Source organism: Mandrillus leucophaeus, unplaced genomic scaffold (assembly GCF_000951045.1).
Source record: "Mandrillus leucophaeus isolate KB7577 unplaced genomic scaffold, Mleu.le_1.0 Scaffold307, whole genome shotgun sequence".
Lineage (NCBI taxonomy): Eukaryota > Metazoa > Chordata > Mammalia > Primates > Cercopithecidae > Mandrillus > Mandrillus leucophaeus.
In genome coordinates this window covers 1,324,860-1,351,799 of record NW_012103221.1, presented here as the reverse complement: position 1 = coordinate 1,351,799, position 26,940 = coordinate 1,324,860, and the positions used below count along the sequence as shown (strand labels likewise).

The 26,940-nt window shown below is 36.3% G+C and overlaps 1 protein-coding gene across 2 annotated transcripts in view; it reads left to right on the top strand.

Annotated features, from left to right (window-relative positions):
- Positions 1 to 26,940, top strand: part of EHBP1 (EH domain binding protein 1) — a 326,557-nt gene that overhangs the window by 108,676 nt on the left and 190,941 nt on the right. For both annotated transcript variants that reach the window (XM_011987305.1, XM_011987303.1), the window contains exons 6-7: positions 8,973 to 9,154; positions 13,870 to 14,009. In XM_011987305.1, coding sequence (XP_011842695.1) covers positions 8,973 to 9,154; positions 13,870 to 14,009 — 322 coding nt within the window. The remainder of the gene's footprint in view (positions 1 to 8,972; positions 9,155 to 13,869; positions 14,010 to 26,940) is intronic.

Below are 26,940 nucleotides of genomic sequence, written 5' to 3'. Positions count from 1 at the left end.
CCTGGGGTGCCCTCAACAGGCTTACTGCCCAGGGCCACCTCAGTACTCTGTTTCCTGAATTCCAGCTCAGTGGTTTTTAGCCACCCCAGCCATGGCTGTGGTTCAAGCAGGCCAATGTACTGCTTGTGCTGCAGCTCTGCAGGACTCAATCGGTAGGCCTTGGTGGCATCCATGTGATGTTAAGTCTGCAGGCCTGTAAGAATGCAAAAACTCTGGGGACATGGATACCTCTACCTAGATTTCAAAGGATGTCGTGGATAGCTTGGGGGTCCAGGAAGAAACTTGTTTCAGAGGTGAAGTCACCACAGAGAGTCCCCACTAGGGCAGTGTCTAGTGGAGCCATGGGAGCAAGATTACAGCAGAGAGTCCTCACCAAGGCGATACTTACTGGAGCTGTGGGGATGAGGCCACCTGAGATACCCCAAAACTGAGCTACCACTGTGCAACTCCAGCCTGGGAAAGCTGCAGGCATGAAACTCCAACCCATCAGAGCTGCTGGGTGGACTGAGTCCAGCAGAGCCATAGGGGCAGGGTTGCCTGAGGGCTGTCCCTGTGGCTTTGCTCATGTGCCCCAATGTGCCTAGGATGTGGGATGTGGAGCCCAAAGCGATCATTCTTCAGCTTTAGGACTTAATGTTGTTTTCCCTGTTGGGTTTTAGACTTTCTTGAAACTAGTTACTCCTTTCTTGTTGCCTATTTCTCTCTTTTGGAACGGGAATGTCTATCCTGTGTCTGTCCCACCATTATATTTTGGAAGTAGATGACTTGTTTAATTTCACAGGTTCACAACTGGAGTGGAATTTGCCTTATAGTGAATCATGCCTTGAGTCTCACCAATATCTGCTTTAGATGAGACTCTATACTTGGACTTTTGAATTAGTGCTGGAATCGGTTAAGACTTTGGGGTTATTGGGATGGAATGAATGTATTTTGCATGTGAGAAAGACATGAATTTTGGGGGCTGTGAAGGAATGCTGTGGTTTGAATGTGTCCTCCAAAGTTCATGTGTTGGAAAAGTAATCCCCAGCACAACAGTGTTGAGAGGTGGGAACTGTATGAGGTGATAAGATCTTGAGTCCTCTGCCTTTATGAATGCATTAATTTCACCATCTTGAGAGCATGTTCTTTATTGGGAGAGTGGGTTGGCTATAAAAGCAAGTTTGGTCCCTTATTGCCTGCTGTTTTGTCATTTGGCCTTCTGCCATGGGATGACACAGCAAGAAGATTCTCACAAGATCCCGGCCCCTTGACATTGGACTTTCTGCCCTCCAGAGCTGTGAGAAATAAATTCATTCTCTTTGTAAATTACCAGTCTCTGGTATTCTGTTATAGTAGCACAAAATGGATTAACACAGCCAGCGTTGATCTACTCACATGTTCTTAGAATGCCATTAAGAATTACGTTGCCCATCACTTCATTTTGTGGTACCCTGATTCAGTAGTACTCAGAACAGAACTTAAGAGTTCTGATGGATAACGGCATGAACAGAATCAGGCACTAGACTGAGACTCTAGAAGGGTGTGGTGCTGCAAGCAGTGATTTATTATCAGGTACTTACTATTGGCCTATGGTGATGTTAAGGCATAGCATCTAAACCGACAAAACAACAAAGGCATGACATGTTGCATTGGTAATCATAGGTCCACATCTAGAGAATTCCAATAAAATAAATTTGAAACAATACTACATTGAAGACTTTAGGTCAAAGTGGGACAGGTGAACTTTGTTGTGATGGTTGTTTATAAAAATGCTCAATTCTGTTCTTACCAAATTTAAATGAAGAATTCTGCTTTTGGAAATGCGATGGGCTAGATAGCATGAATAATCCATATTGGAAAGTAGCACAAAATAGGTAAAATATGAAAAAAATCTTTTAAAATGCATCCCTGAAATGGCACTTATAGATTCTATCCAAAGACATAAAACAGTAATAGTAATAACTGAAAGGGGAAGTCCAGAAGATAAGGATTCATCATAGCTTTCCCTCTGAAGGTTTCTACTGAACCTATGATTAACTGCTTTTACCTCCCCATGGAGATGTAGAAAAAGTCTAGCATCTCCCATTTCTCCAAGGTAGAAGATCTAATAAGACCCCCTTGTTGCATAAAGCTAAGATCCCAGATTTGTACTATCACTGTAAGGATGAAGAAGAAATAAACTTACTGTATAGAAATGAATGAGAAAATCTGCCACTTCTATTCTTAGCATTAGTTGGTCAAAGCAATATCACCCTTGAAAATTTATTACCAGGAGCTAGCCCTCACATGGGTTTCATTTAAGACTGTTCTTGATGTTGTGGTAAAATTTTTAATTTCACTAAATTTCAACACTAGAGTATTAGTCTTTTTAATATGCCCTGTGACAAAGTGAAAAGTATGCATAAAGAAATTATGCTGCATTGCGAGGGACAAAGTTATTCAGGAAAAAGCACTTATGAGATTATTTGAGTTTTGAAGTAGCCACTTTTCCTGGAACACCACTTTTTACTTGAAAAAACTAACTGTGGTTATTCACCCTTGGGTATTTGGCAAATATTTTATTGAAACAGAGCAAAGTGAGCCTGCCACTTAAAGGTAGGCAACTGAAATTATATGTCAGTGACAAAATTTGAGCTTTCAATTGAAAATTAGAGACCTTGCGATTGATAGTTTCCCAATGCTTGAAGATTTTTCTGATGGAATTGGTGAAGATACAAACAAATGTGATTTTTTTGGGGTATTATATATTGCAATGTGTCAATATCTACATGATTCAGAGAATCAATATTTTTCAAATGACTATAATGTTGCAAAGTCATGCCTGGATAAAAGATTCATTCAGTATGCCTGATAGAGCAATGGATTTTAATGTAACAGAGTTTAAAAAGTTCCTTGATAAAGTTTCAGGCTTTGTGTTACCATTAGCCTTTAAGAAACTACTACTTGAGTTTTGGTATAAAATCAAATATGAAGACTTGAAATTATCTGAAAAGAGTAATTAAAATACTCCCATATTTTCCAGCTACATATCTGTGTGATACTTGATTTTTTTCCTTCATATACTTCAACCAAAACAATCTGTATCACAGATTGAATATAGGACTAGAGCTGTCTGTTAAACCAGACATTAAAGAGAGTTTAGAGAGAGATAAAGACATTGAAGAGATTTACAAAAATGTAAAATAGAGACACTCTTCTTATTACGTTATTTTGTATAGAAAGTATATTTATTCTTCATAAAACATGTTAATATATGAACTTGTTATTTTTAAATGAATGAAATATTTTCTAGATTTTTAACTTTTAGTAGAGTAAATATTGATAGATATAACCCACGTAAACAGAAGCTCTTTGAAGTTCTCAAATAAAGTGTGTAAAGGGTCTTAAGACAAAAACCCTTGAGAACTGTTAGTCTAAACTCTCCAGGTAAAAGCCAGTGATTATCAGACTGTATTAAAATTGTTTTTGGATATATGCTGTTTACAAGAGACAGTCCTAAAATAAGAGGAGGTTAAATGTCAGAAGGAGGAAGAGGAGCCTGTAAAGAAGATTGTGGCTTCGGTTAGGGGATAATCTGTGTATGGAGTTGTCATGGATTTGGCTAGTTTAAGACAGGGCTCTTTTCTCGCCTAACTCTCCTAATTCTATAATGTCTCTGGCATCTGATTTGCCCACAGTGCTTTTGGAATAGCTTTCCAAGGTGTTACTGAAGTGACTCACTGCCTTCACTCCTTTTTCCCCCGACATAAACCAAACGAAGGAACACCTATTTTGCTCCATTTCTCCACACACACAGGGTCCCTTCTACCTGTTTATGCCCTTTCTGGCTTGGAGAAACCTCTGCCCAGCTGTACAAATGGAAACAGACTGTACAGTTCTTGTTACCTCGCATCTTTTTCTCCTGTTTAGGAGAGGTACGATAAAGGAATGTGCAAAAAATCTTGAACAGAAGAAACTAATGATGTAAAGGTACTTTGAAGTGTTATAAGTCCTAGAATTACACTTCATTCACTTAACAAGTATTTATTAAGCAATGGCTGTATGCTGTGGTTCTAGGGCTAGGATAAAGTGGTGAGCAAGGAAACCATATTTGCATATTTGCTCACGTAAGCTAAGGAGAAAAAGTAAAGGGGAATATGAAATATGTGTATTGGAAGTGTGGTTGAAATTTTAGGTAAGGTGGGTAGAGAAGGCCTCTCTGGGAGAGTGAGTTTTAGTAAAAGACTTGAAGGAAGTGGGTGAGCTAGCCATATAATATCTATGAGAAGAACATTCCTAGTAATGGAAATAGCAAGTGCAGAGCCTCTAAGGGAGACGCATACCTGGTGCATTGGAGAAAGTAAGGAGGCCAGTATATTGGGGCAGAAAAAAAGATAGAGCAATAGCATAGTCGATAGGATCAAAGAGCAAAGTCAGGAAGCCCTGGTGGTATAGGGCCTATCGGTCCAGTAAGGGCTTTTTGGCTTTTACTCTGGGGCAATTGAAGGCTTTTGAATAGAGGAATGAGATAATCTGGCTTTACCAGGATCATCATAGTTTCTGTGTTGGGAATAATTGCAGGGCAAAGGCAGGAGCAGCAAGATTAGTTTAAAGGATATTGCATTAATCCAGTTGAGAGAAAATACAGTATCAAGTACATATACAGTGTGCTCAAAATTGTGTAAGAGTGTGTGTGTGTTCAGAGGGAGGGGTGGTAAATTGAAAAAAGAGGTTTATTATAAGGTTTACTACTGGGAATTTTGCCCAGATTATGAGCGGCTCCTCAGCTCTTTCACTTATTCGTTCCTTGATTCGTGCACTTTAGTAAAATATTCCATGATCTCACATTTGAAAATTTCTACTCCTACTTTCCTTATCACATAGAGAATATAATAATTTGGTGCTATAAGTGATTTTACATAAAAATGCTCCTGTCATAAAAGTGGACAGCAGTATATACACAGCAGTTAAATATTTTTTAAGTACCCATGGAACATTTGTGAAAAATACAGGTGTACCATTAAAAAACTTTTTAAATGGTATGCCTGTATAGGGCACTAACATGAATGGAACTTGCAGGCTGGAAGTTGCTCTGGTTAAGTCAGTGAATGAGTGGTGAGTGTACAGTAATGTCCTAGGCCTTCACATTCACTCACCACTCACTCACTGACTTAACCAGAGCAACTTCCAGCCTGCAACTCCATTCATGTTAGTGCCCTATAGGCACGCCATTTAAAAAGTTTTTTAAATGGTACACCTGTATTTTTACTGCACCTTTTCCATGTTTAAATATGTTTAGATACACAAAACTTACCATTGTGTTAGAATTGCATGCAGTATTCAGTACAGTAACATGCTGTACAGGTTTGTAGCCTCAGAGCCATAGGCTATAGCTGAGATTGTGCCACTGCACTCCAGCCTGGGTGACAGAGCGGCACTCCATCTCAAAAAAGCAAAAAAAGCAAACCTGCTTCAACCCATATGTCCATCAACAATAAAATGGATAGGTAAATTGTAGAAAGTTCAATTCCTGGATATCCTTGTTAACTTTCTGTCTCATTGATCTGTCTGATGTTGACAGTAGCATGTTAAAGTCTCCCATATCAGTTGAAACTCTCCAGCAGTATAAGAGAGTTTGCGTTGTTTCACATTCTTATCAACACTTGGTAACGTCCAGCTTTACAAAATATTTGCCAGTCTGAGAGTGTGAAACTGAGGCTTAGATACATGAAGAAATCTGCCAAAGATTAACCAGTGAATAAGTGCTGGTGCCACATTCGAATCCAGGTTTGTCTGATTCCAACTACAATAGGCTGTATTTCAAAGAAATGGAAATATATAGGCTAAGTCTTTTTCTGACAATGAGAATAGTTACGAAAAATGAGTGACATTTTTAAATTAAAATAATTTTGTGTAATAACTTAGGGGAAGTGTTTCTGAAAATATGATTTTAGATTAACTGGATCAGAATCTCCTGGTAGTGGTGGTGTACTTGTGTGGCGGGGGGAGGATATTACTTTTCAGTAGTCAGATTCCTAAGTCCATCTTTAGGTCTACTAATTTAGGATCTCTAGTGGTGGGATCCAGGCATTAACAGTTTTAATAATGTTTCTTAATTTTGTTTTTGGTTTTTAATAAACTTTAAAGTTTAAGAACCTTTGCTATAAGGATTTTGAACTAATTTCAAAAATACTGCCAGATGCACATACAAACAGATATTTAAACATAGGCCCAGAGACAGATATTCAGACAGATATTCAACATTCACTTTTTTATTGACTCTTATCTCCAAACTTTCATTTTCTACTAGTTCCTCTTACTCTTTTTTCTCTCATTCTTGTTCTTTTGTCCAACCCACATATGATCTGAAGTAGCATTAGGACCCTGGCAGCAATAATAGTAATTCTCTCTAAACTGTCTCTCCCTGGCTGATCCCTAGTCCGTTTAAGAAGGACTATAGGATCCAAAAGACATACTTGTTTGAGTGCAGTCAGTTATTTCATTCCTCTTATAGAACTGATCATAGCAGTGATGTCCATCTAGGGTGGGTACAGATTTAGACTTCGTGGTTATAAAGAATGAAAATTCATTGAGTTGGGTTAGAGCTGTGAAAGATCCCCATATTTTCCCTCATTACTATTCTTCTTAAAATGTATTTTCTGAGATAGCTAATTTTAAGGAGAGAACAATGTCTGAGCTAGGTGGAGAATTACTATGAACACCACTCAAATTCCTTTTCCCGAAAGGGAGCCATTATATCAAGGACATAGTATATTAAGGACACAGACTCTAGTGAGGTCCTGTGTTAACTAATAGTGGGAATGGATATCATAGACTCAAAAGAGCTCTCTTCTACTTAGCTGACCAGACCTCAGAAAGGGCTCTTTGCTTTGTTCCTAAGCAAATAATTGCTTAAGTAGTACAGCTAATTGTATTTAGAATTTAGTAGCTTTTGTTACCTATTGTTTCAAAGACACTGATTTACCAGATGCTTAAAAAACACTTTTTTTTTTTTGCCATGAACATGAGTTCAGCAGAAAAATTTTTCTGCATACTTTTTACTCTAAAAAACGGAATTGGCAGAATATAATACAAAATCTAGACTCTTGCAGAACCATTCTTAAACTAAGTTTTAAAAATTATGCTCATTTCTACATTATCTTAGTTTTTATAGCTTATTTTGTTATAAAATTAAATAATTATGAAACAGATTTGTTTAACAAAAACTGAAAATAATATGTGACAGTTTATATCTCATGCTTTCAAAACAGAGGCTTTAAATTCTATATTATATGTGGAAATTGTTAGCTATTCTAAAGGTACAATGAGAGATTATTGTTCATATCATTGTAACAAATTGATACTCTCTGATCGTACTTTTTCGTTTTGCTCATTGTCAGAACCTTGGACCTTAATCTTATTCTTTGATTGACAGTAGCGACCAGGGAAAGAACACTTATATTGTTTGGTACAGTCACATCTGTTCAACTTGATTCAGTTGAGGATATTTGCATATTCTTAAGTATTTCTTCTGAGAGGGCTTAAATCCTTCTCAAGTGCTTGATGCATTTTTGAAATTCATTCATAAGGTATCTACATGCACTAATAGTTCTGTATATTATTGCTGTGCATAATCTGACAGATAAGACCACATTTTAAAATAAGGTATTCTTTAGGGATACTACATTACATTTTTACTTGTTCCGTTGGGTAGAAATATCAGGGTTTTTTTTAAAGACTGTTTTAATATTTTGATTAAATTAGTGTATCCTTATTTTAAGCAAATTTTTCAAACATAGAAGAAATAAAGATTTATTAAATAATAGTTCAAAGGTATTAATGGTAGTTTTTCTTACCTTGGTTTGAAAATTGAATAATTTTGTGGAAAATAATTATAGAACTTGAATGGATTTCTGTTTAGACTCCTTATTTTATAGAGAAGGTTACTGAGACTCAAGTTTTCTGACTTGCCCACGGTCACACAGCTTGAAAATTAAGATTTAAATTTTGGTCTTAACTCCCGTATCAGTAGACTACAAGAAATAGTGGTACATGATCTCTGATTTATGTTATTTACACATTATCCTACATCTAAAATTTTCCCTTTGCCATAGAACCTGCAGAGATTATGTCTTATTCATCATATCTCCCCAGAATTTACATAATGTCTTGTACAAAGTTAATGCACAACCAGTATTTTGCTGTCCTGTTTTCATTGTTCTCCTAGGCTATTATTCTGTAAAGTATAGTTAAGAAACACAATAGGTTTAGTAATGGAATGTTAAGTACTTTTAATAGCAAATAGGTTTCATTTTGTGTTCTGTTTCTGATGAATTGGCAATAGCAGTGTTGAGAAGAATTCTTGAGATCTGCCGGAGTCAGTGGTGTCTAGGCATAGGATCAGAAAGCCAACTGTTTCTTTTATGATATATGTGCTTTTATGGGAGAGAGAACTATGGACTGACACAATAAAAAAAAGGCCTGGGGAAGAAATAAGACTCAAATTACAGGATACATAGAGTTCAGATATTTTAGACCAAAAAAAAAAAAAAAAGTAGAATGCCACCAAGGCTGGAAGTTCTATAAATAATCATAGGCATTTAAAAAGGAGAAATATCATTAGGTTACATTAAATGCAATCAAAGCAAGGAAAACAACTGTTGAGTATTTGTTGATGCCTAGCCCTGTATTGGATCCTCTTCTCATAGTAACTCTGGAGTCTTTCTGTCCTAATTTTCATTCCTTGCTTCTCCTTTTCTGGTGTTTAGGGTTGTTCTAATCTTCTCTTGTTTCTGCCTGGGTTACCTCTTTCCAATTGCATATCTGCCTTACTTATAAATATAAAAGCTGTGATACAACTTCATTGTAATTTTATTTAGTTATTGTGTGATAGGAATTTAATAGGAGAAGGAAGTTTTCAATTATTATTTGATTTATTATTAAAATTGTACTGTAAAATATTTGACTATAAAATAACTCAAAATTACATACTTTTTTTTTCTTTAATCTTCCAGGAATCCCCTTCTGGTCGAAGGAAAGCTCTTGCTACTAGCAGCATCAATATGAAACAGTATGCAAGCCCTATGCCAACTCAGACTGATGTCAAGTTAAAATTCAAGCCATTATCTAAAAAAGTTGTATCTGCCACTCTTCAGTTTTCATTATCTTGCATCTTCCTGAGGGAAGGAAAAGCCACGTAAGTTTCTTTTGTCAAATAACCTGCCTTACATTGTGTTTCAGTACACCATAGCTTTTGACTCAGGAGACTGGCAACAGTTGAACATCTTACAGCATACCAATCATTTTTGCCATTCTTTGTTTCAGAGGCTGAGTTAAGGGAACTCCTTGTTACTTATAAGTAGTCTCTTGACTCCAGAGAATGTACAGTAATATAAAAGTGATCACAGCTGGTTTCAAAATTTAAATTGAATATTTTAGGATATTATAAGTGTTTTATATTTCAGTGTCTTCAGTGTAGTAGTGTGTACTCTGAAGTACACACAGTTCAATGTGTAGAACTGTTTGATGCAATTGAGACATGAGAGGAACCCAAAACGAAAAGTTTAGGATAAAAGGGATGAAATAATTAAGGGAACTGTTGCCAAATCATATTCCTTGGCTCAACCTTCCAAAAATTATATAGGAAGGTACAGTTAGAAAATGATGGTAATCATTTTATTTTCAAAAATCACTTTTTAAGCACTGAGTCCACATTGCACAAAGATTTCTAGATTCAGTTCTAGTCTCTTCAAAGAGTAAAACTCTAATGTGACAAAATGAGGTGAACATACCTACAAAAGGGGGAAAAAAGTAAGATTCACCCTAGTTATTGCATACTATCAAGTCAGGGGTAAATGAATGTTACGGGTGTTGTGAAAGGGTTCGTACCTGAGTGGAGTGGAAGATGAAGAAACAGGAGAAATGGAAATTCTATACCTAGACTTAAAAGGTGAGGGGAAAGAGATAGCTGTAAACATTTTAGCTAATCTGAATCACAGTTCTGAATGTATTTGACCTATTGGAATGTGGTTACTATAATTGGCTGTGTCTACATGACTGATTAGACTGGATTCTGTGCGTCAGTCACATGAGATGTTTGAACACTCATCTACATGTCAACACATGACTTGTTAGATAACAGTAAGCCTCCTCTCTGGAAAGTTGGATTCTAAGCCAGTGTGGTAGGGAGACAGTGCAGAATGGAAGCATCTTAGTCTTTTGTCTCAGGACCTTAAATTATAGACTTAAATACTGAGTAATTAAAAATAAAGTTCTTACCCTGAAGTTTAAGCCAAAATAAAAGGAAAGGAAACACAGGAAGAAGAGAAACAAATTCAGAGAAGATCTTTTGAGGGTGGACTTCCTTCCACTGGGCAAAAGCTGTAAGTGAATCAGCACCATTCATGGGAATCTGGGTGAGAAGAAATTCAGCCAAACCAAATGTCTCAATTTGAATTGAAAAGGAATTCTTTCCGGACACCTTAAACTCCCTCTCTACCTCTTTCTTCTTTGCCTTTTTACCTTCCCCAAAGAAAAATATTCAGGGTTAAAATATGAGGAAATTAAAGTGGTATGAAATTAAGCAAGTTAACTTTTTTTTATTTTTTATTTTTGGAGACAGAATCTCACTCTGTCACCCAGGCTGGAGTGCAGTGGCACGATCTTGGCTCACTGCAACCTCCACCTCCTGGGTTCAAGCGATTCTCCTGCCTCAGCCTCCTGAGTAGCTGGGATTACAGGTGTGCACCACCACACCTGGCTAATTTTTTATATTTTTGGTAGAGGCGGGGTTTCACCATGTTGGCCAGGCTGGTCTCGAACTCTTGACCTTAAGTGATCCGCCCGCCTCGGCCTCCCAAAGTGTTGGGATTACAGGTGTGAACCACTGCGCCCAACCAGCAAGTTAACATTTTAAGAATGACATTTTGAAATTGTCTCCTGTTGATAAGAGAGCAATTTGTAAGACATTCACGTAAGGTAATACAACTTTTTTGCTCGTGAAAACTTTGTGTCACTAAATTTATTTTTAAAAGGGGAAATGACTTTGTTAACTCTAAGGCTTATATGAGATAAAATGCAAAGAATTTTTAAAAACCAGTTTAGTCTGTAAAGCCATACTATATTTAGAAGATAATGGCATATTAAGCATTACTTTACAAAGAAACAGTATCTTAATTTGACTTTCTGAATTTGGGGGAGGTGTAGCAAAGTAAAAATTAATTTGTAAATAATAGATACATATTTCATTCACTGTAGTTTATTTGAAATTTAAGGTGAAAATAATACATGATGAAAATATAAATGATTTGACTTTTAGAATACTTAATATAAAGTTTATAAATTTATACTTAAAATACTTAAAACGTTTTAAAAAGTTTATATTTATCGAATACATGGTATTTAACTTACAGTCAGCCAAGGTAATTTTTTTATCTTGTAACTCTTAAAACTGTTTGACTGTGTTTTTAAAGCGCTTTTCCTGATGTAAGAGTTTCTTCACTTTTGGGAGGTTATGGCCCTGTTGGAAAAACAATGCACATTTAAACAAGATTTAAGTGTGATTTACAGGGGTTTACCACTTTGTTTCCCTCCTACCCACAAACTCAAAAGCCTACATGGACTTCAGATTTAAAATCTTGTTCTAATTCCTTTGGGAAGTTTGAGTACTTTAAACTCTAGATCTTATCTGATTTGCAAACTGTCTCGCTGTTTTTTAAAACAAGTTTTTGTTTCCAGACTTAATGCTCAGGAAACCGTACTTTAATTCCTTGAAGAAAATTTTAGGCAAGGCATAGTGGTTCACACCTGTAATCCCAACACTTTGGGAGTCTGAGGTGGGAGAATCACTTGAGCCCAGGAGTTTGAGACCAGCCTGAACCACAATGGCAAGACCCCCTCTCTACAAAAATTTTAAAAATTAGCTGGGCATGGTGCTCCACGCCTGGGGTCCCAGCTACTCAGGAGGCTAAGGTGGGATGATTGCTTGAGTCCAGGAGGATGCAGTGAGCCATGTTCACACTGCTGCACTCCAGCCAGCCTGGCTTATAGAGTGAGACCCTGTCTGAAAAAAAAAGAAAAGAATATTTTAGTCTTCCATATATATCTACAGCACAGAATCGAACTAATTCCTAACCAGTTAATTTTTTTATTATTATTTTATTTCAATAATTACGGGGAAACAGGTGGTGTTTGGTTGCATAGGAAAGTTCTTTAGTGATGATTTCTGAGATATTGGTGCACCTATCTCTTGAGCAGTGTACACGGTACTCAGTATGTAGTCTTTTATCCCTCACACCCCTCCCACTCTTCCCCGCAAGTCTCCAAAGTCCATTATATTATTACTATGCTTTTGCATCCTTGTAGCTGAGCTGCTACTTAAACGTGAGAACATACGATGTTTGGTTTTTCATTCCTGAGTTACTTCACTTAGAATAGTGGTCTCCATTCCATCCAGGTTGCTGCAAATGCCATTATTTTGTTCCTTTTTAAGGCTGAGGAGTATTCCATGTTTTTTTGGGGTGTGTGTGTGTGTGTATATATATATGTATATATATAGTAGTAGTCCATGCTGTGTGTGTATATATATATACATACACACCACATTTTCCTTATCCGCTCATTGGTCAATGGGCTTTTAGGCTGGTTCCATATTTTTGCAATTGCAAATTATGCCACTATAAACATTGCATGTACAAGTATCTTTTTCCTGTAATAACTTATTTTTTTCTGGGTAGATACCCTGCAGTGGGATTCCTGGATCAGACAGTAGTTTTGCTTTTAATTCTTTAAGGAATCTCCATAGTGTTTTTCATAGTGGTTGTACCAGTTTACATTCTTACTAGCAGTGTAAAACTGTTCTCTTTTCATCACATCCATGCCAACATCTATTTTGTTTTATTCTTAAATTATGGCCACTATTGCAGGAGTAATGTGGTATCTCGCTGTGGTTTTGATTTGCATTTGCCTGATGATTAGTGATGTTGAGTGTTTTCTCATGTTTGTTGGTCATTTGTATATCTTCTTTTCTTTTTCTTTCTTTTTTTTTTTTAAGACAGAGTCTCACTCTGTCGCCCAGGCTGGAGTATAGTAGCGCATTCTTGGCTCACTGCATCTTCTGCCTCCTCGGTTCAAGTGATTCTCCTGCCTTAGCCTCCTGAGTAGCTTGGATTACAGGCGCAAGCTGCCATGTCCAGCTAATTTTTGTTTTTTTAGTAGAGACGGTATTTCACCATGTTGGTCAGTCTGGTGTTGAACTCCTGACCTTGTGAGCGCCCACCTCAGCCTCCCAAAGTGCTGGGATTACAGGCGTGAGCCACCACGCCCGGTTGGTATATCTTCTTACAAGAATTGTCTATTCATGTCCTTAGCCCACTTTTTGATGGGATTATTTCATTTTTTTCTTGCTGATTTGTTTGACTGCCTTGTGGATTTTGGATATTAGTCCTTTGTTGGATGCATAGTTTGTGAATATTTTCTCCTACTCTGTGAGTTGTCTGTTTATTCTGCTGATGATTTCTTTTGCTGTGCAGAAGCTTTTTAGTTTAATAAGGTCCCATCTATTTGTTTTTGTTGCATTTGCTTTGGGGTTCTTGGTCATGAACTCTTTGCTTAAGTCAATACCTAGAAGACTTTTCCAATGTTATCTTCTAGAATATTTATGGTTTCAGGTTTAGATTTAAGTCTTTGATCTAACCAGTTAATTTTTAATCTTATTAGCTCTTTACTAATTAAGCATGCCATTTAAAAATTAATGAATATGAGTATTTAGATTTTTCAATGTTCTTGTACAACTGATAAGAAAGACTTATTGACATACCTTATAGAAAGAAGGAATTTATTATTTTCTTAAGAACCATCATTTTTCTAACTGTCGTTTAATACGATGTGTTATATTTTGAATCACTGATGTAGAGACGAAGACATGCAAAGTTTGGCTAGTTTGATGAGTATGAAGCAGGCCGACATTGGCAATTTAGATGACTTTGAAGAAGATAATGAAGACGATGATGAGAACAGAGTGAACCAAGAAGAAAAGGCAGCTAAAATTACAGGTTGGTTTTATTAGCATTAAACTAAAAGTCTGTCTTTTGTTGCAGAGTTCAAAAACTCATTCTCGTTTCCCAGGAAAAAACAATTCTACTTATTAGGGTTTTTTTTTTTCTTTAAGCTTTTCTGCAATAAAATATACCATACAGTTCTCTGAAAACTTTCCATGCTGTTTATAATAGATTTTAGCAGTTTGAGATCAAGTACAAGGATGGTCGGAATAACAAAAAACAATATTGAATTATAGTACAAAGCAACCTAAATCTGGCCATACTTATTTTGTCAATGTGTGGATGAAACCTGTGTAAGTAAAGATCAGCCTGTAAAGGATAATAGGACACAATAAGGAGATGGATTGGCCAGCTTCCTCTATTTCATATTCATTTATTTACTTGAATTATGTGGACATTCTGTTTTTGAATTTATATATCTTATGTATCCTGGTATTGAAGCTTCTATGCAGGTGTTCCTTCAAGCTGGTTTGATCAAGCTAGGAAGATGTTAAGTGGTTAGAACTTTTTATTAATTGGTCAATAAACATTTATTGACAATTTGGCTATCACACTTAAGAAATTGATGTTATACTTCTATTATTGCAGTGAAAATTAAGCACAATTTACATATTCTTTTAGTTAATTAATTGCTCTAAATTTCTGAATTGATGTCCCTTCACTTCTGTCATCTGTTTACCTCTTGGTGATTTTTTCAAATTCATTTGGGCACTTTGTCACTCATCTTTTGGTTCTGCCTCAACTCCTGCTATCATGTGGGGGATTTCCATTTACCCAATGGATCACTCATTTAACTACTCAGCTAAAAAGTTCTGTGACTTCCTTGACTCTGATGACCTTCACTTCCATTCCACAACAAGAAATCTATCATAAGGAACTGCTCAGACTTGTGTGCAAAATTAGATGTTTTTTCATGTGTAAATTTTATTGTTCTCTAATTTGTGATTGCAGTTTTGATTTATTATTTGGCCCAACCATGTTTTGGAGAGTGTGTTTTACCATGTGCTTTATTTGTTTCTAGTTTGTTTGCTTATTCATTCAAATAAAATTCAAAAGTCTCTTGAATCTCAAATGTTTTAAGAATCGTATTGAGGTTTTTTTATTTGTAGTCTAGATACATGATTTATACATTTTCTTTTCTTTCTTTTCTTTTTTTTTTTTTTGAGGTGGAGTCTTGCTCTGTCGCCCAGGCAGGAGTGCAGTGGCGTGATTTCGGCTCATCGCAAGCTCCGCCTCCTGGGTTCACGCCATTCTCCTGCCTCAGCCTCCCGAGTAGCTGGGACTACAGGCGCCTGCCACCACACCCACCTAATCTTTTTGTATTTTTAGTAGAGACAGGGGTTTCACCATGTTAGTCAGCATGGTCTCGATCTCCTGACCTTGTGATCCGCCCGTCTTGGCCTCCCAAAGTGCTGGGATTACAGGCGTGAGCCACTGCGCCCAGCTACATTTTCTATAAATATATTTTTACATGTATATTCTATTTGTTGCATTCATCATTAGAATCAACTTTTCATTACAGGTATAGCTTGTTTTACTGAACTTTGCTTTATTGCACTTCATAGATTTTTTTTTTTTTTTTTAACAAATTGAAGATTTTTGGCAACCCTGCATTGAGCAAGTCTATCAGCTTAGTCTATCAGTCTTACCAGCAGCATGTGCTCACTTTGTTTCTCTGTGTCTCTGTGTCAGTTTGATAACTTTTGCAATATTTCACACTTTGTCATTATTGTTATATCTGTTATGGTGATCTGTGACCAATGATCTTTGATGTTAATGTTGTTATTATTTTGAGGTGCCATGAATTGCACCCATATAAGACAGCAAACTTAATCAAGTGTGTTCTGACTGCTCCACCAACTAACTGTTCCCTGTCTCTGTTCCTCTCCTTGGGCCTCCTCATTCCCTGAGACATAACAATGTTGAAATTAGGCTAGTTAAGAACCCTGCAATGCCTGTGGGTGTTTAAGTGAAAGGAAGAGTTGCATGTCTTTCCCTTTAAATAAAAAGCTAGAAATTATGAAGCTTTGTGAGGGAGGCATGTCTAAACCAAAGATAGGCCAAATGCAAAGGCCTCTTGTGCTAAACAGTTAAACAAGTTGTGAATGCAAAGAAAAAATTCTAGAAGGAAATTAAAAGTTCTACCCCAGTGAACACATGGAAGATTTAAAAAATGTATAGAGCCTTATTGCCGATACAGAGAAAGCTTTAATGGTCTGGATAGAATATCAAACCAGCCATAGCATTCCCTTAAGCCAAAGCCTAATCCAGAGCAAGGCCCTAACTCTGTTCAATTCTGTGAAGGCTGAGAAAGGCGAGGAAGCTGCAGAAGAAAAGTTTGAAGCTAGCAGAGGTTGGTTCATGAGGTTTAAGGAAAGAACTCATGTCCATAACATGAACGTGTGAAGTAAAGCAGTAAATGCTGATATAGAAACTGCAGCAGGTTATCCAGAAGATCTAACCGAGATCATTGATGAAGCTGGCTACATAAAAACACAGATTTTACATATAGACAATACAGCCCTCTATTGGAAGAAGATGCCATCTAGGAATTTCATAGCTAGAAGGGCAAAGTCAACACCTGGCTGCAGAGCCTCAAAGCTTCAAATGGCAAGTTGACTCTCTTGTTAGCACATCTTTTTATAGCATGGTTTACTGAATATTTTAAGTCCATTGTTGAGATCTGCTGTACAGAAAAAAGATGCTTTCCAAAATATTACTACTCATTCCTTTTTAGCATGCTCCCTAAAAAAGCAACACCACTGCTCATTGACAGCATACCTGGTTGCCCAAGAGCTGTGATGGAGATGTACAAAGAGATTAGTGTTGTTTCTGCAGCACATAGTTCAAGGAGTAATTTTGGCTTTCAAGCCTTATTGTTTAAGAAATACATTTTGTAAGGTGTAGCTGTAATAGTTAGTGATTCCTCTGATGATCTAGGCCAAGTAAATTGAAAACCTCTTGGAAAGGACTCACAGTTCTAGATACCATTAAGAATTTTGTGATTCATGGGAAGAGGTCAAAATGTCAACATCGACAGGAGTTTGGAAGACGGAAGAGGCTGATTCTGATCCTCATGGCAGACTTTGAGGGTTTCAAGACTTCAGTGGAGGAAGTAATTCAGTTGTGGTGGAAAAATAGCAAGAGGACCAGCATTAGAGGTGGAGCTTAAGGATATAACTGAATTGCTGCAATCTCATGATAAAACTTGAATGGATGAGGAGTTGCTTCTCTGGATGAACAAAGAAAGTAGCTTCTTGACATGGAACCTGCTTCTGGTGAAGGTGCTGGGAACGTTGTTGAAATGACAACAAACGATTTAGAATATCACATCAACTTTGATAAAGTAGTGGCAGTGTTTGAGAGGATTTATTTCAATTTAGAAAGAAGCTCTACTATGGGTAAAATGTGAAACAGCATTGCACGCTACAGAGAAATTTTTAATGAAAGGAGGATTCAATTGATGCAGCAAACTTCGTTGCTGTCTTGTATTAAGAAATGGCAACAAGTATTTTAAGGAATTACCCAACCTTCAGCAACCACCACCCTGATTAATCAGTAGGCATCAACATCAAGGCGGACCCACCAACACCAAAAAGATCATCACTCACTGAAGGCTCAGATGATTGTTAGCATTTTTTAATTAAGGTATATATGTTGTTGTTAGGCATAATGCTATTGCACACTTTAATAGACTATAGTATAAATATAACTTTTATATGCATTGGGAAACCAAAAAGTTTTTGTGACTTGCTTTATTGCAATATTCGCTTTATTGTAGTGGTCTGGAACCAGACTAGCAATATGTCTGAGATTGTACCTGTACAGTTGAGGCTGAAACAGCATGGATTGAACTACATGGGTCCACCTATACATGATGTTTTTTCAACCAAACACATGGAAAATGCGGTATTCACAGTGTACAAAACTTACATACATATGGAGGGCCCACTTTTCATATATGTGGGTTCTGAAGGGCCTGCTTTGGGACTTGATGTATGGATTTTGGTATAGACAGGGTTCCTGGAAGCAATCCTCCATCTGTGCCAAGGAACGACTGTATATATATCTTTTTTTATAGTTTATTTTTTAAAGACAGAAAACTTTACTGCCAAATTATTTATTCTATAAAAGTTTATTATCTTAAAGCCTCATAATTTGTATTGGTTTGCCCCATTTAATGCCTCTTGCCTTGAAATTTTGCCTGTTGATATTTGTAAACAATGGTTTTTTTAGATTTTTATTTTCTTGGCATATTTGTCACTTGATTTTTAACCTATCTGTGTTATTTTAAGTGCTTCTTTTATATACAGCATTTGGTTGATTTAACTTTATAGGCTTTGCCCTTCAATGTTATATTTCTTGATAACTGTTATACTTACGTGTATTTATATTACTTTATTTATACTTTTATTTTGGGGCCTTTTCTTATTTTTTCCACCTACCCCTTACATGTTGCTTTTCTTAGATTTTCTGTTTTTAAACATGTTTCATAGAGTAACTTAGAAAGTATATAACCTATTTTCATTTTAGGCTAGCATTCTCTCTAATAAATAAATAAGCCAGACAGAAAAATGAGTAAACTTTTATTTCTCTACTTACATTAAAAATAAAGCAAAATTTATTGACTCTCTTCTTGTAGAATGAGAGATGCAGTCTGATTCTCTTCTTAACTTTATTTAAACCCTTCCCTCCAACCCCTATTGGCTTTTATGTTTATTTCAATAACATTTTGATAATTCTTTTCAATAGTACATACTGACATTTGCGTTGTATTTTATGATGATATCAGCAACAATTTTTTAAATGTGATATCTTTCCCATCTTTGAGTTTTGGTCTCTTCTCTTCTCTTCTCTTCTCTTCTCTTCTCTTCTCTTCTCTTCTCTTCTCTTCTCTTCTCTTCTCTTCTCTTCTCTTCTCTTCCGTCTTCTCTTCTCTTGTCTTTTCTTTCTTTTTCTTTCCTTTCTTTCTTGTTTTGGTTATTTGGCTATCTGGAGTATTTCCAGAAGAATAAGTGGGTGTCTTTCCCCTAGTACTACCAATCACCTTCTAACTTGTCTTAGTTTGCTTGGGCTGCTGTAGCAAAATACCTTAGGTTGGGTAATTTGTAATCAACAGAAATTTATTACACACAGTTTTGGAAGATGGGAAATCCAAGATGAAGGAGCCTGCAGATTTGTTATCTTGTGAGAGTCTGTTCCATGTTGATGGTGCCCTGTATGTGCCTTCATGTGAAGGAACAGCAAAGAAGAGGACAAGGGACAAACTTGCTCCCTCAAAGCCTTTTTTTTTTTTTTTTTTTTTTTTAGACAAAGTCTCACTTTGTTGCCCAGGCTGGAGTGTGGTGGCGCAGTCTGGGCTCACTGTAACTTCTACCTCCCAGGTTCAAGGGATTCTCCTGCCTCAGCCTCCCGAGTAGCTGGGATCACAGGCGTGTGCCACCACACTCAGCTAATATTTGTATTTTTAGTTGAGATGGGGTTTAACCATGTTGGCCAGGCTGGTCTTGAACTCCTGACCTCAGGTGATCCACCTGCCTTGACCTCCCAAAGTGCTGGGGTTATAGGCATGAGCCACTGCACCCGGTCCTCAAAGCCTTTTATAACGGCAATAGTATTATCCATGAGAGCAGAGCCCACATGAACTAATGACCTCTCTGTAAGCTCCACCTCCTAATACCTTCACTTTAGGTATTAAATTCCAACATAGGAATTTTGGGGGGACATCAGCATTCAGACCATAATATACCTATCCTTCAAAATTTAATTCACTTGTCACATACTCTGAGAAGCCTTTGATGCCCCCTCCCTCTTAAGCTTGACCATTCCATCCTTTATGCTACTACCATATACAAATGTAGGCATTTTCCTATAGACTGAGTTTTTACAGTTCCAGTGGGATATTAATTGGATCTTTTTAGTTAGAGAATATGGTTTGTTATTTGTAGATGGCTTTTGATTAAAACTAAATCTCAATTAGATACGGGTACTCTTAAGTAGGAATTTTTTAAACCACACATTTGCAGTTGTTTTGAGCAGTACTGTGCTATTTTGATCACAGCCATGGGAGAAAAAATGATAATATATTACAATTTCTACACTACTATTGAAAGGAAGAGTAAGAGAACAGTAGTGTTTTGAGGAAAATATAGATTCAATGATTCAATAATTATTAGATTTCATAGCTAAACCTTTGTTGATTAAACATACGCTATTCCTTATTTTCTAAAATTCCTGCAGGAGCAGTAATTTTCTGTTAGACAGTTTAAAATTCTCTGAACCTAATTGAAGAAATTGTTTTGAGGCAACTTTGGATGCCTGTATTTTGTGTTATTTACATTTTTTATATTTTATGAAATTCCCTGAAAGTAGAAACTGTGTTCTAATCATTTTTTCATCTCTAGGTTCCAGCACATTATCTGGAACATGTTAGGAATTAAATATATGTTAACTGAAAGGCCATAGTGAATGAATGAAACTTCATTCCCTCTGGCTTATCTTATTCCATTTGACATTTAATCACATACTACGTTGTACAGGATAGAGTGGTTCCATTTTGTAGAAGGAATATGCACACATAATTCAAAGCTCAGTAATTCAAAACTAATTTTCTAAAAAGAATGAATGCAAATTGTGTGTGTTGAAGAAGAAGGGGCGGGTGGGGCAGTGGGTGCCTAGATGTAGGTTCTAAGTCCTAACAAATTCACAAGCATTGTAGCATAGTTTTGATTTGATATTACAGTTTTTTTCTTGTCATTTTCTATTATGTTTGCAGAGTATGGTAACCTAAATTAATAGCACAGCATATTATGGCAGTTGTTTGACTTCTGTAGTTGCATTTTTTAACACATGTAAATCCCATTCCAAAGTTACTAACTTTCAGGGATATTTTTTTTAGCAACAGCACGACCACTTTAAAAGTATTTGAGTGAAGTAGTTTTAGCATAATAAAAAGTTTATTGAAATTTAACAGCATTAATGTTAATAGCTCAAGAGAACAAAATGGACATATTTTATAAATATGGTTACAAATAAAGTATGGTAAGTATTTTTATTTACCAGCAAAAGTGGCAATAATTTAAACACAGTTTATATTAACTCTTCCTTCCAAGTTTGAAATTGTTATTGACACAATTTTTATGGCGGAAGGAATTATTATTTTAAATTGTTCCTGTTAATTATATCTTAATATTGCAATCTAAATGCATAAAGTGCAATTGTATTATATCACTAAAATTATGTTGAATGTATTATTTCTCCAATAAAGCTCAAAATTTCTTGAGGGAACAGACTGTTAACAATTGTGTACCTCTTAGATTGACACCTTACGGTTATTCATGTAGTGAGTAATTTCTTATGGAAAGTTGCTGTTAAATCAGCAGTATTTGACAAAACATATCCTCCAAAATTACAGTCTTTGCTGGGAGGTGAAAGTAAATCTGTACTTGCACTGATCAAAACTCCCTACACTATCCTGAGACAGACTCCCCTGCTAAATAGATACATATTTGGGACTAGCTCTCAGGCAGGAACCATTTATTGATGCTGTTTCTATAGATACATTTTACTGAGGTGTAGCACCAGTGAATAGGCAGGAGAATTTTGAATTCCAGTTGGAAAAATCACTGAAATGTAGCAGGAGTGATAGACCTTGGAGTTGCAGAAAAAATACCTTTTAATAGAAAGTTTGCTGCAGCCAGTAGCAGAAATTATTAAACCATATAGTTTCAGAACAATAAATGCCTCCATCTGTATGGCAGTCACACAATGCTTGAAGCACTATTTGGCAATATGATCATCTTTGGAATTCATGTTGAATTTCTGAATATACACCAACAGGAAGAAAAATAAAGACCCCTGTTTTTATAAAGACAAGGCCCTGTTGAATACGTCACAAAAAATCAAGTTCAACTGAAGCAGTTTACAGCAAGCATTGTTAAGAGAACTCAGACATTATGAGGCTCCCAAAAGACCCCTGATATTCTTAAAGTTTGTTGTGTTGCAAAGATCACCATGGAGTCTACCTAAAATCAACCGGACATTCAGATTCATTCACATGACCTACTTAGGCCAAACAGTATTAGATTCACTTAAAAGGATATTGGATAGGAAACACAGTATGCCAGCAGGGTATTCCTTTTTCACCAGTCTTCACAGCAATCTGAATACTATTGTTTATCCCCTACCACCAAATGACAACTTGGGTACAAGATTCACATAGTTAGGAGCAGGGATTGCCTTGCCTTAAAATCGCCATGCAGCACAAGAGCAGATACCTTTTTTTTTTTTCCTTTTAATAGCCAAACTGGTCTGAGCAGATACCTTTGTACAAGTTTCATGGATATAGTTTCCAAGGTTCCTATAAGGGACATGCACATTTATAAGAGTCTCCACATTCAGAGAAGCTAAAACCTGTGGCCTTACACCAGCTATATAGTTCATTCAGAATCTTCCCATCCAGATGCAATTTGTCAATCAGGTTTAATTTTTACCATAAGCAATGTTGCCTGGTGTTTGTTAATCCTTTTCCCATAGTCGATAAAGTTAATTTGGGAGAAGGAAGAGAGAGTGACGTATTGGCTACCTTCAGGGAACAAAATCTAACAGCACAGATGGTAGTAGGGGAGATACCAGTTACATATTGAGGAGCTAAAGTTGATGATGGTATGACTCAGCCCTCTGAGATTAAATTCTACTTACTACGGCTATGAATGGAGATAAGTAGGTATCCTACCTTTTATTAGAAGGTTCCTTAAAGTAAATATGGGACTCTGGTCAGGGAGTAGGAACATTAATTTGCTTCTGGTTTTTACCTGGCATCCACCCACCAGTACCTAGGCATCTCATGAACAAAATCATAGGATTGTTGTGGGCTCAATTTAAAAAAAAAAAAAAATTAGCCAGGCTTGGTGGCATGCACCTGTAGTCCTAGCTACTTGGAGGTTGAGGTGAGAGGATTGCCTTAGCCAAAAAAAATTTGTTTAAATAAAAATTAATTAAAATGGCCACCTATTTTGGAGGTCAGTTAAAAGGATGAGAATATCTGGAAAACTCCTTCTGTTATTTAGTCACTAAGGTTGGGAATAGGAGGAAAGCAGAGAAGTAGGGCAATTCTGATCCCTTGAGCCAATAAGTTTATAAGGTATCATAGCTACCTTATTTTTAAAAGAGTTTGAAACCCTCGAATGAGAGACTGAAGTCATCAGGAGTATATCTTCGCAGTCTTTAGAACTCAAATATGTCAATTCAGAGAATAGTAACAGTAGCAGAAAACACAGGCCACAAATTCAGCTTACTTTCTGTGTCATTCTTAAATGCTAGTGCTGCTTTATTTGTACTTATGACACTAAACATAATCTACCTTCCTCCACCCCTGAGTCTCTGGGAGAGTTCTGCTGATACTGAGAACCCATCTTGACAGGGCTTGGATGGGAGTGAGGGCTCTAAAATAGAAGTCAGAAGCCTTCAAATATTTAAGGGAGGAGCCAGGAGATGATTAATATTCAAAGTACCTAAATTAGTTCACTAAGGATTTATCCTAGGAATTCAAGGTTAGTTTAACCACATTAATAAAGGGAAAAAATTATATAATCATTTCAACAGATGCAGAAAAGAACATTTGACAAAATTCAACACCAAGTTTCTTAGCAAAGTTTCAATAGAAGAGAATTTCTTTATTTTGATAAAGGACATTCATGAAAAGCTACAGCTAACGTTATTCTTAATGGTGAAACATTGAACACTTTTCCCCTAAGATTGGGAACAAGGCAAGGATGTTTGCTCTTACCATTCAACATTATATTTGAAGTTCTAGCAAAGTCACAGGATATAAGATCAATATAGAAAAATCTGTATTTATTAATTACAGAATTTTAATTATAGATAAATGAAATTAGCAAAATTTCATTTATAGTAGAGGTAAGTAAAAAACCAGACTAAGAAATAAATTTGGCATAAGATGCGAAAAACCTCTAACTAAAAAGTGTAATACATTACTGAAGATAATTAAAGAAGACCTGAATAAATGGAGAGATAACCTGTGTTCATAGATTTGAAGATGCAGTATTGTTAAGATATCAGTTTTCCTCAAATCAATCTATAAATCCAACTCAATGAAATCATGCTAGCAGGTGTTTTCTAAAAATTAAGAAATTGAAAAGTGATTCTAAAGTATATTTGGGGATGCAATGTAACCAAAAGAATCTTGAGAAAGAACTGAATTGTAATACTAATACTAGCTGACATGAAAATTTATAAATTTACTGTAAAGCTATAGTAATCAAGATAGTGTCAGATTGGCATAGGACAAATAGATCAACAGAACAAAACAAAGTCCTGAAATACACCCAAACTTGGTCAATTAATTTCAACAAAGTTGTCAGCATAATCCAGTGGGGGAAAAAGTCTTTTCAATAAATAATGCAGAACAACTGGTCAACCCCCACCTCTCCACATGCATTAATTCAATGTATTCATTATAATTAACACCAAACATTAATCCAAGATAGATCATAGACCTAAATACAAAACTGCAAAATGATGAAGCTTCTGAAAGAAAGCAAAACAAAAACCTAGAAACCTGTGTATTTGACCTTAGGGTAGGCGGAGGGTTTTTATAGATGACACAGAAAGCAATACAGGAAAGACAAATTTGACAGATTAAACTTAATCAAAATTTAAAACTTACACTCATCAAAATAGATTATTTAAAAAGCTAGGCATAGTGGCACGCACCTATAGTCCCAGCTACTCGGAGGCTGAGGTGGGAAGATAGCTTGAGCTCAGGAGTGCAAGTCCAGCCTGGGTAACATAGTGAGACCCTGTCTCTTAGGAAAAAAGAAGACCATTAAGAAAATGTATAAGCAAATCATAGATTAGAAGAAAACAGTCACAAAGCATATATCTGTCACAGATCTTGTTTCCAGAACAGATTTTTATAAAAATGCCTTATAGCTAAATAATAAAAAGACATGCGACCTTATTTTGTTTTTAAATGGACAAAGGTTTGGACATACGGTTCACAAAGAAAAATCTATCACTAGCCAAATGGCACATGAAAAATACATCACTTTTAATCAGGGAGATGCAAATTACAATCACAGTGAGATACAACTCTATACCTACTAGAATGGTTAAAATTTAAGATTGGCAATACTAAATGTTTGCAAGGATGTGGACCAACAAACTCTCATCCATTGTTAGTAGAATGTACCATCACATAATGTACCATCACAGAATGTACCATCACATAATGAGTTTCTTTTTTTTTTTTTTTTTTTTTCTTGAGACAGTCTCACTCTGTCGCCCAGGCTGGAGTGCAGTGGCATGATTTCAGCTCACTGCAACCTCCACCTCCCAGGTTCAAGCGGTTCTCCTGCCTCAGCCTCTTGAGTGGCTGAGACTACAGGTGTACACCACCATGCCCAGTTAATTTTTTTTTTTTTTTTGTATTTTTATTAGAGATGGGGTTTCACCATGTTGGCCAGGCTGGCCTCGAACTCCTGACCTCAAATGATCCTCTTGCCTTGGCCTCCCAAAGTGCTGGGATTACAGGTGTGAGCCACCATGCCCAGCACATAGCAAGTTTCTTGTAACACTAAACATATACCTACCCTCTGTCCCAATAATTCCCCTTCTAGGTATTTACCCCAAATAAATGAAAACATATGTCTCTAAAAAGATTTACACAAAGATATTCATAGCAATTTATTCGTAATAGTCCCAAACTGGAAATAGCTCAGGTGTACATCAACAGAAGAATGGCTAAACTGTAGTATGTTCATGAATGGAATACTACTCAGCAATAAAAATGAGCTATTGATATGCCCTACAACATAGATGTACCTCAAAACCATTATGCTTAGTGAAAGAGACTTTACATAAAAGATGTACTATATGATTTCACTTATGTGATATGTTTAGAAAAGGCAAAACTAATCCTGTGTGAAAAATATTAAAATAGTGATAGCCTGTGGGACTGGGGATTGACTGAAAAGAGGCATGAGAGAGCGTTGGAAGATGTTGCAGATGTTATATAACTTGGGTCACATGGGTGTATATGTTTGTCAAAATTCATTAAATTGTACAGTCTAAGATTTGTGCCTTTATGTGTATGTGTAAGTAAAATACTGGAAAGTATCATGTAAAAATTATAGTAAATATGTTAAATTTGTAAGAAAATGAATGATTTCTAACTTTCTGATTTATTGATCTACTGTGTGGTGTAGCTGGTCTCCTGACTGTGTCCTAATGAATTAATACCTCCCAATATTCATGCTCTTTTATAATCTCCTCCTTTGCAGCTGGGCTGGCCTGATAAATCACTTTACCCGGTAGAATAAAAGGGAAGTGACTATGTAACTTCCAAAACTAAGTTGGAGGATGACTTTTAGCTTCTGCTTGGTCCTCTCATAATGCATGCTCTAGGGAAAACCAGCTGTCATGTAAAAAGTTCATCTACCCTGAGACTGCATTGCTGAGAGGAACCCCAAACTAGCTACATGAACAGGCCACTTGGAGAGAGAGAGAGAGGCCAGGCCATCTGCAAATTGTTCTAGCCTTTTCAGCCAAAATCAAATGTGAGTAAAGCCATTTTGGACATCCAGCCCTGTCAAGCTTTCAGATGACGTCAGCCCAGCTGCCATCTAACTACAATGAACTACCCAGCTAAGTCTAGTCAACCCACAGAACTTTGAGAGATAATGATTTGTTGTTTTAAGTCACCAAATTTTGAAGTGGTGGCTTAAAATATAACATTTCTATAGATAAGCATTATAGATACATGCATACATGCATAGACATAGAGATAGATACATAGATAAATAAAACAGTATATCTATAATGTAAAAATAAAGGACATTTTATATCTTCCTGTCTTTATAAGATGATGCAAAGTATTATGACTCATTCGGTTCATTCATTCATT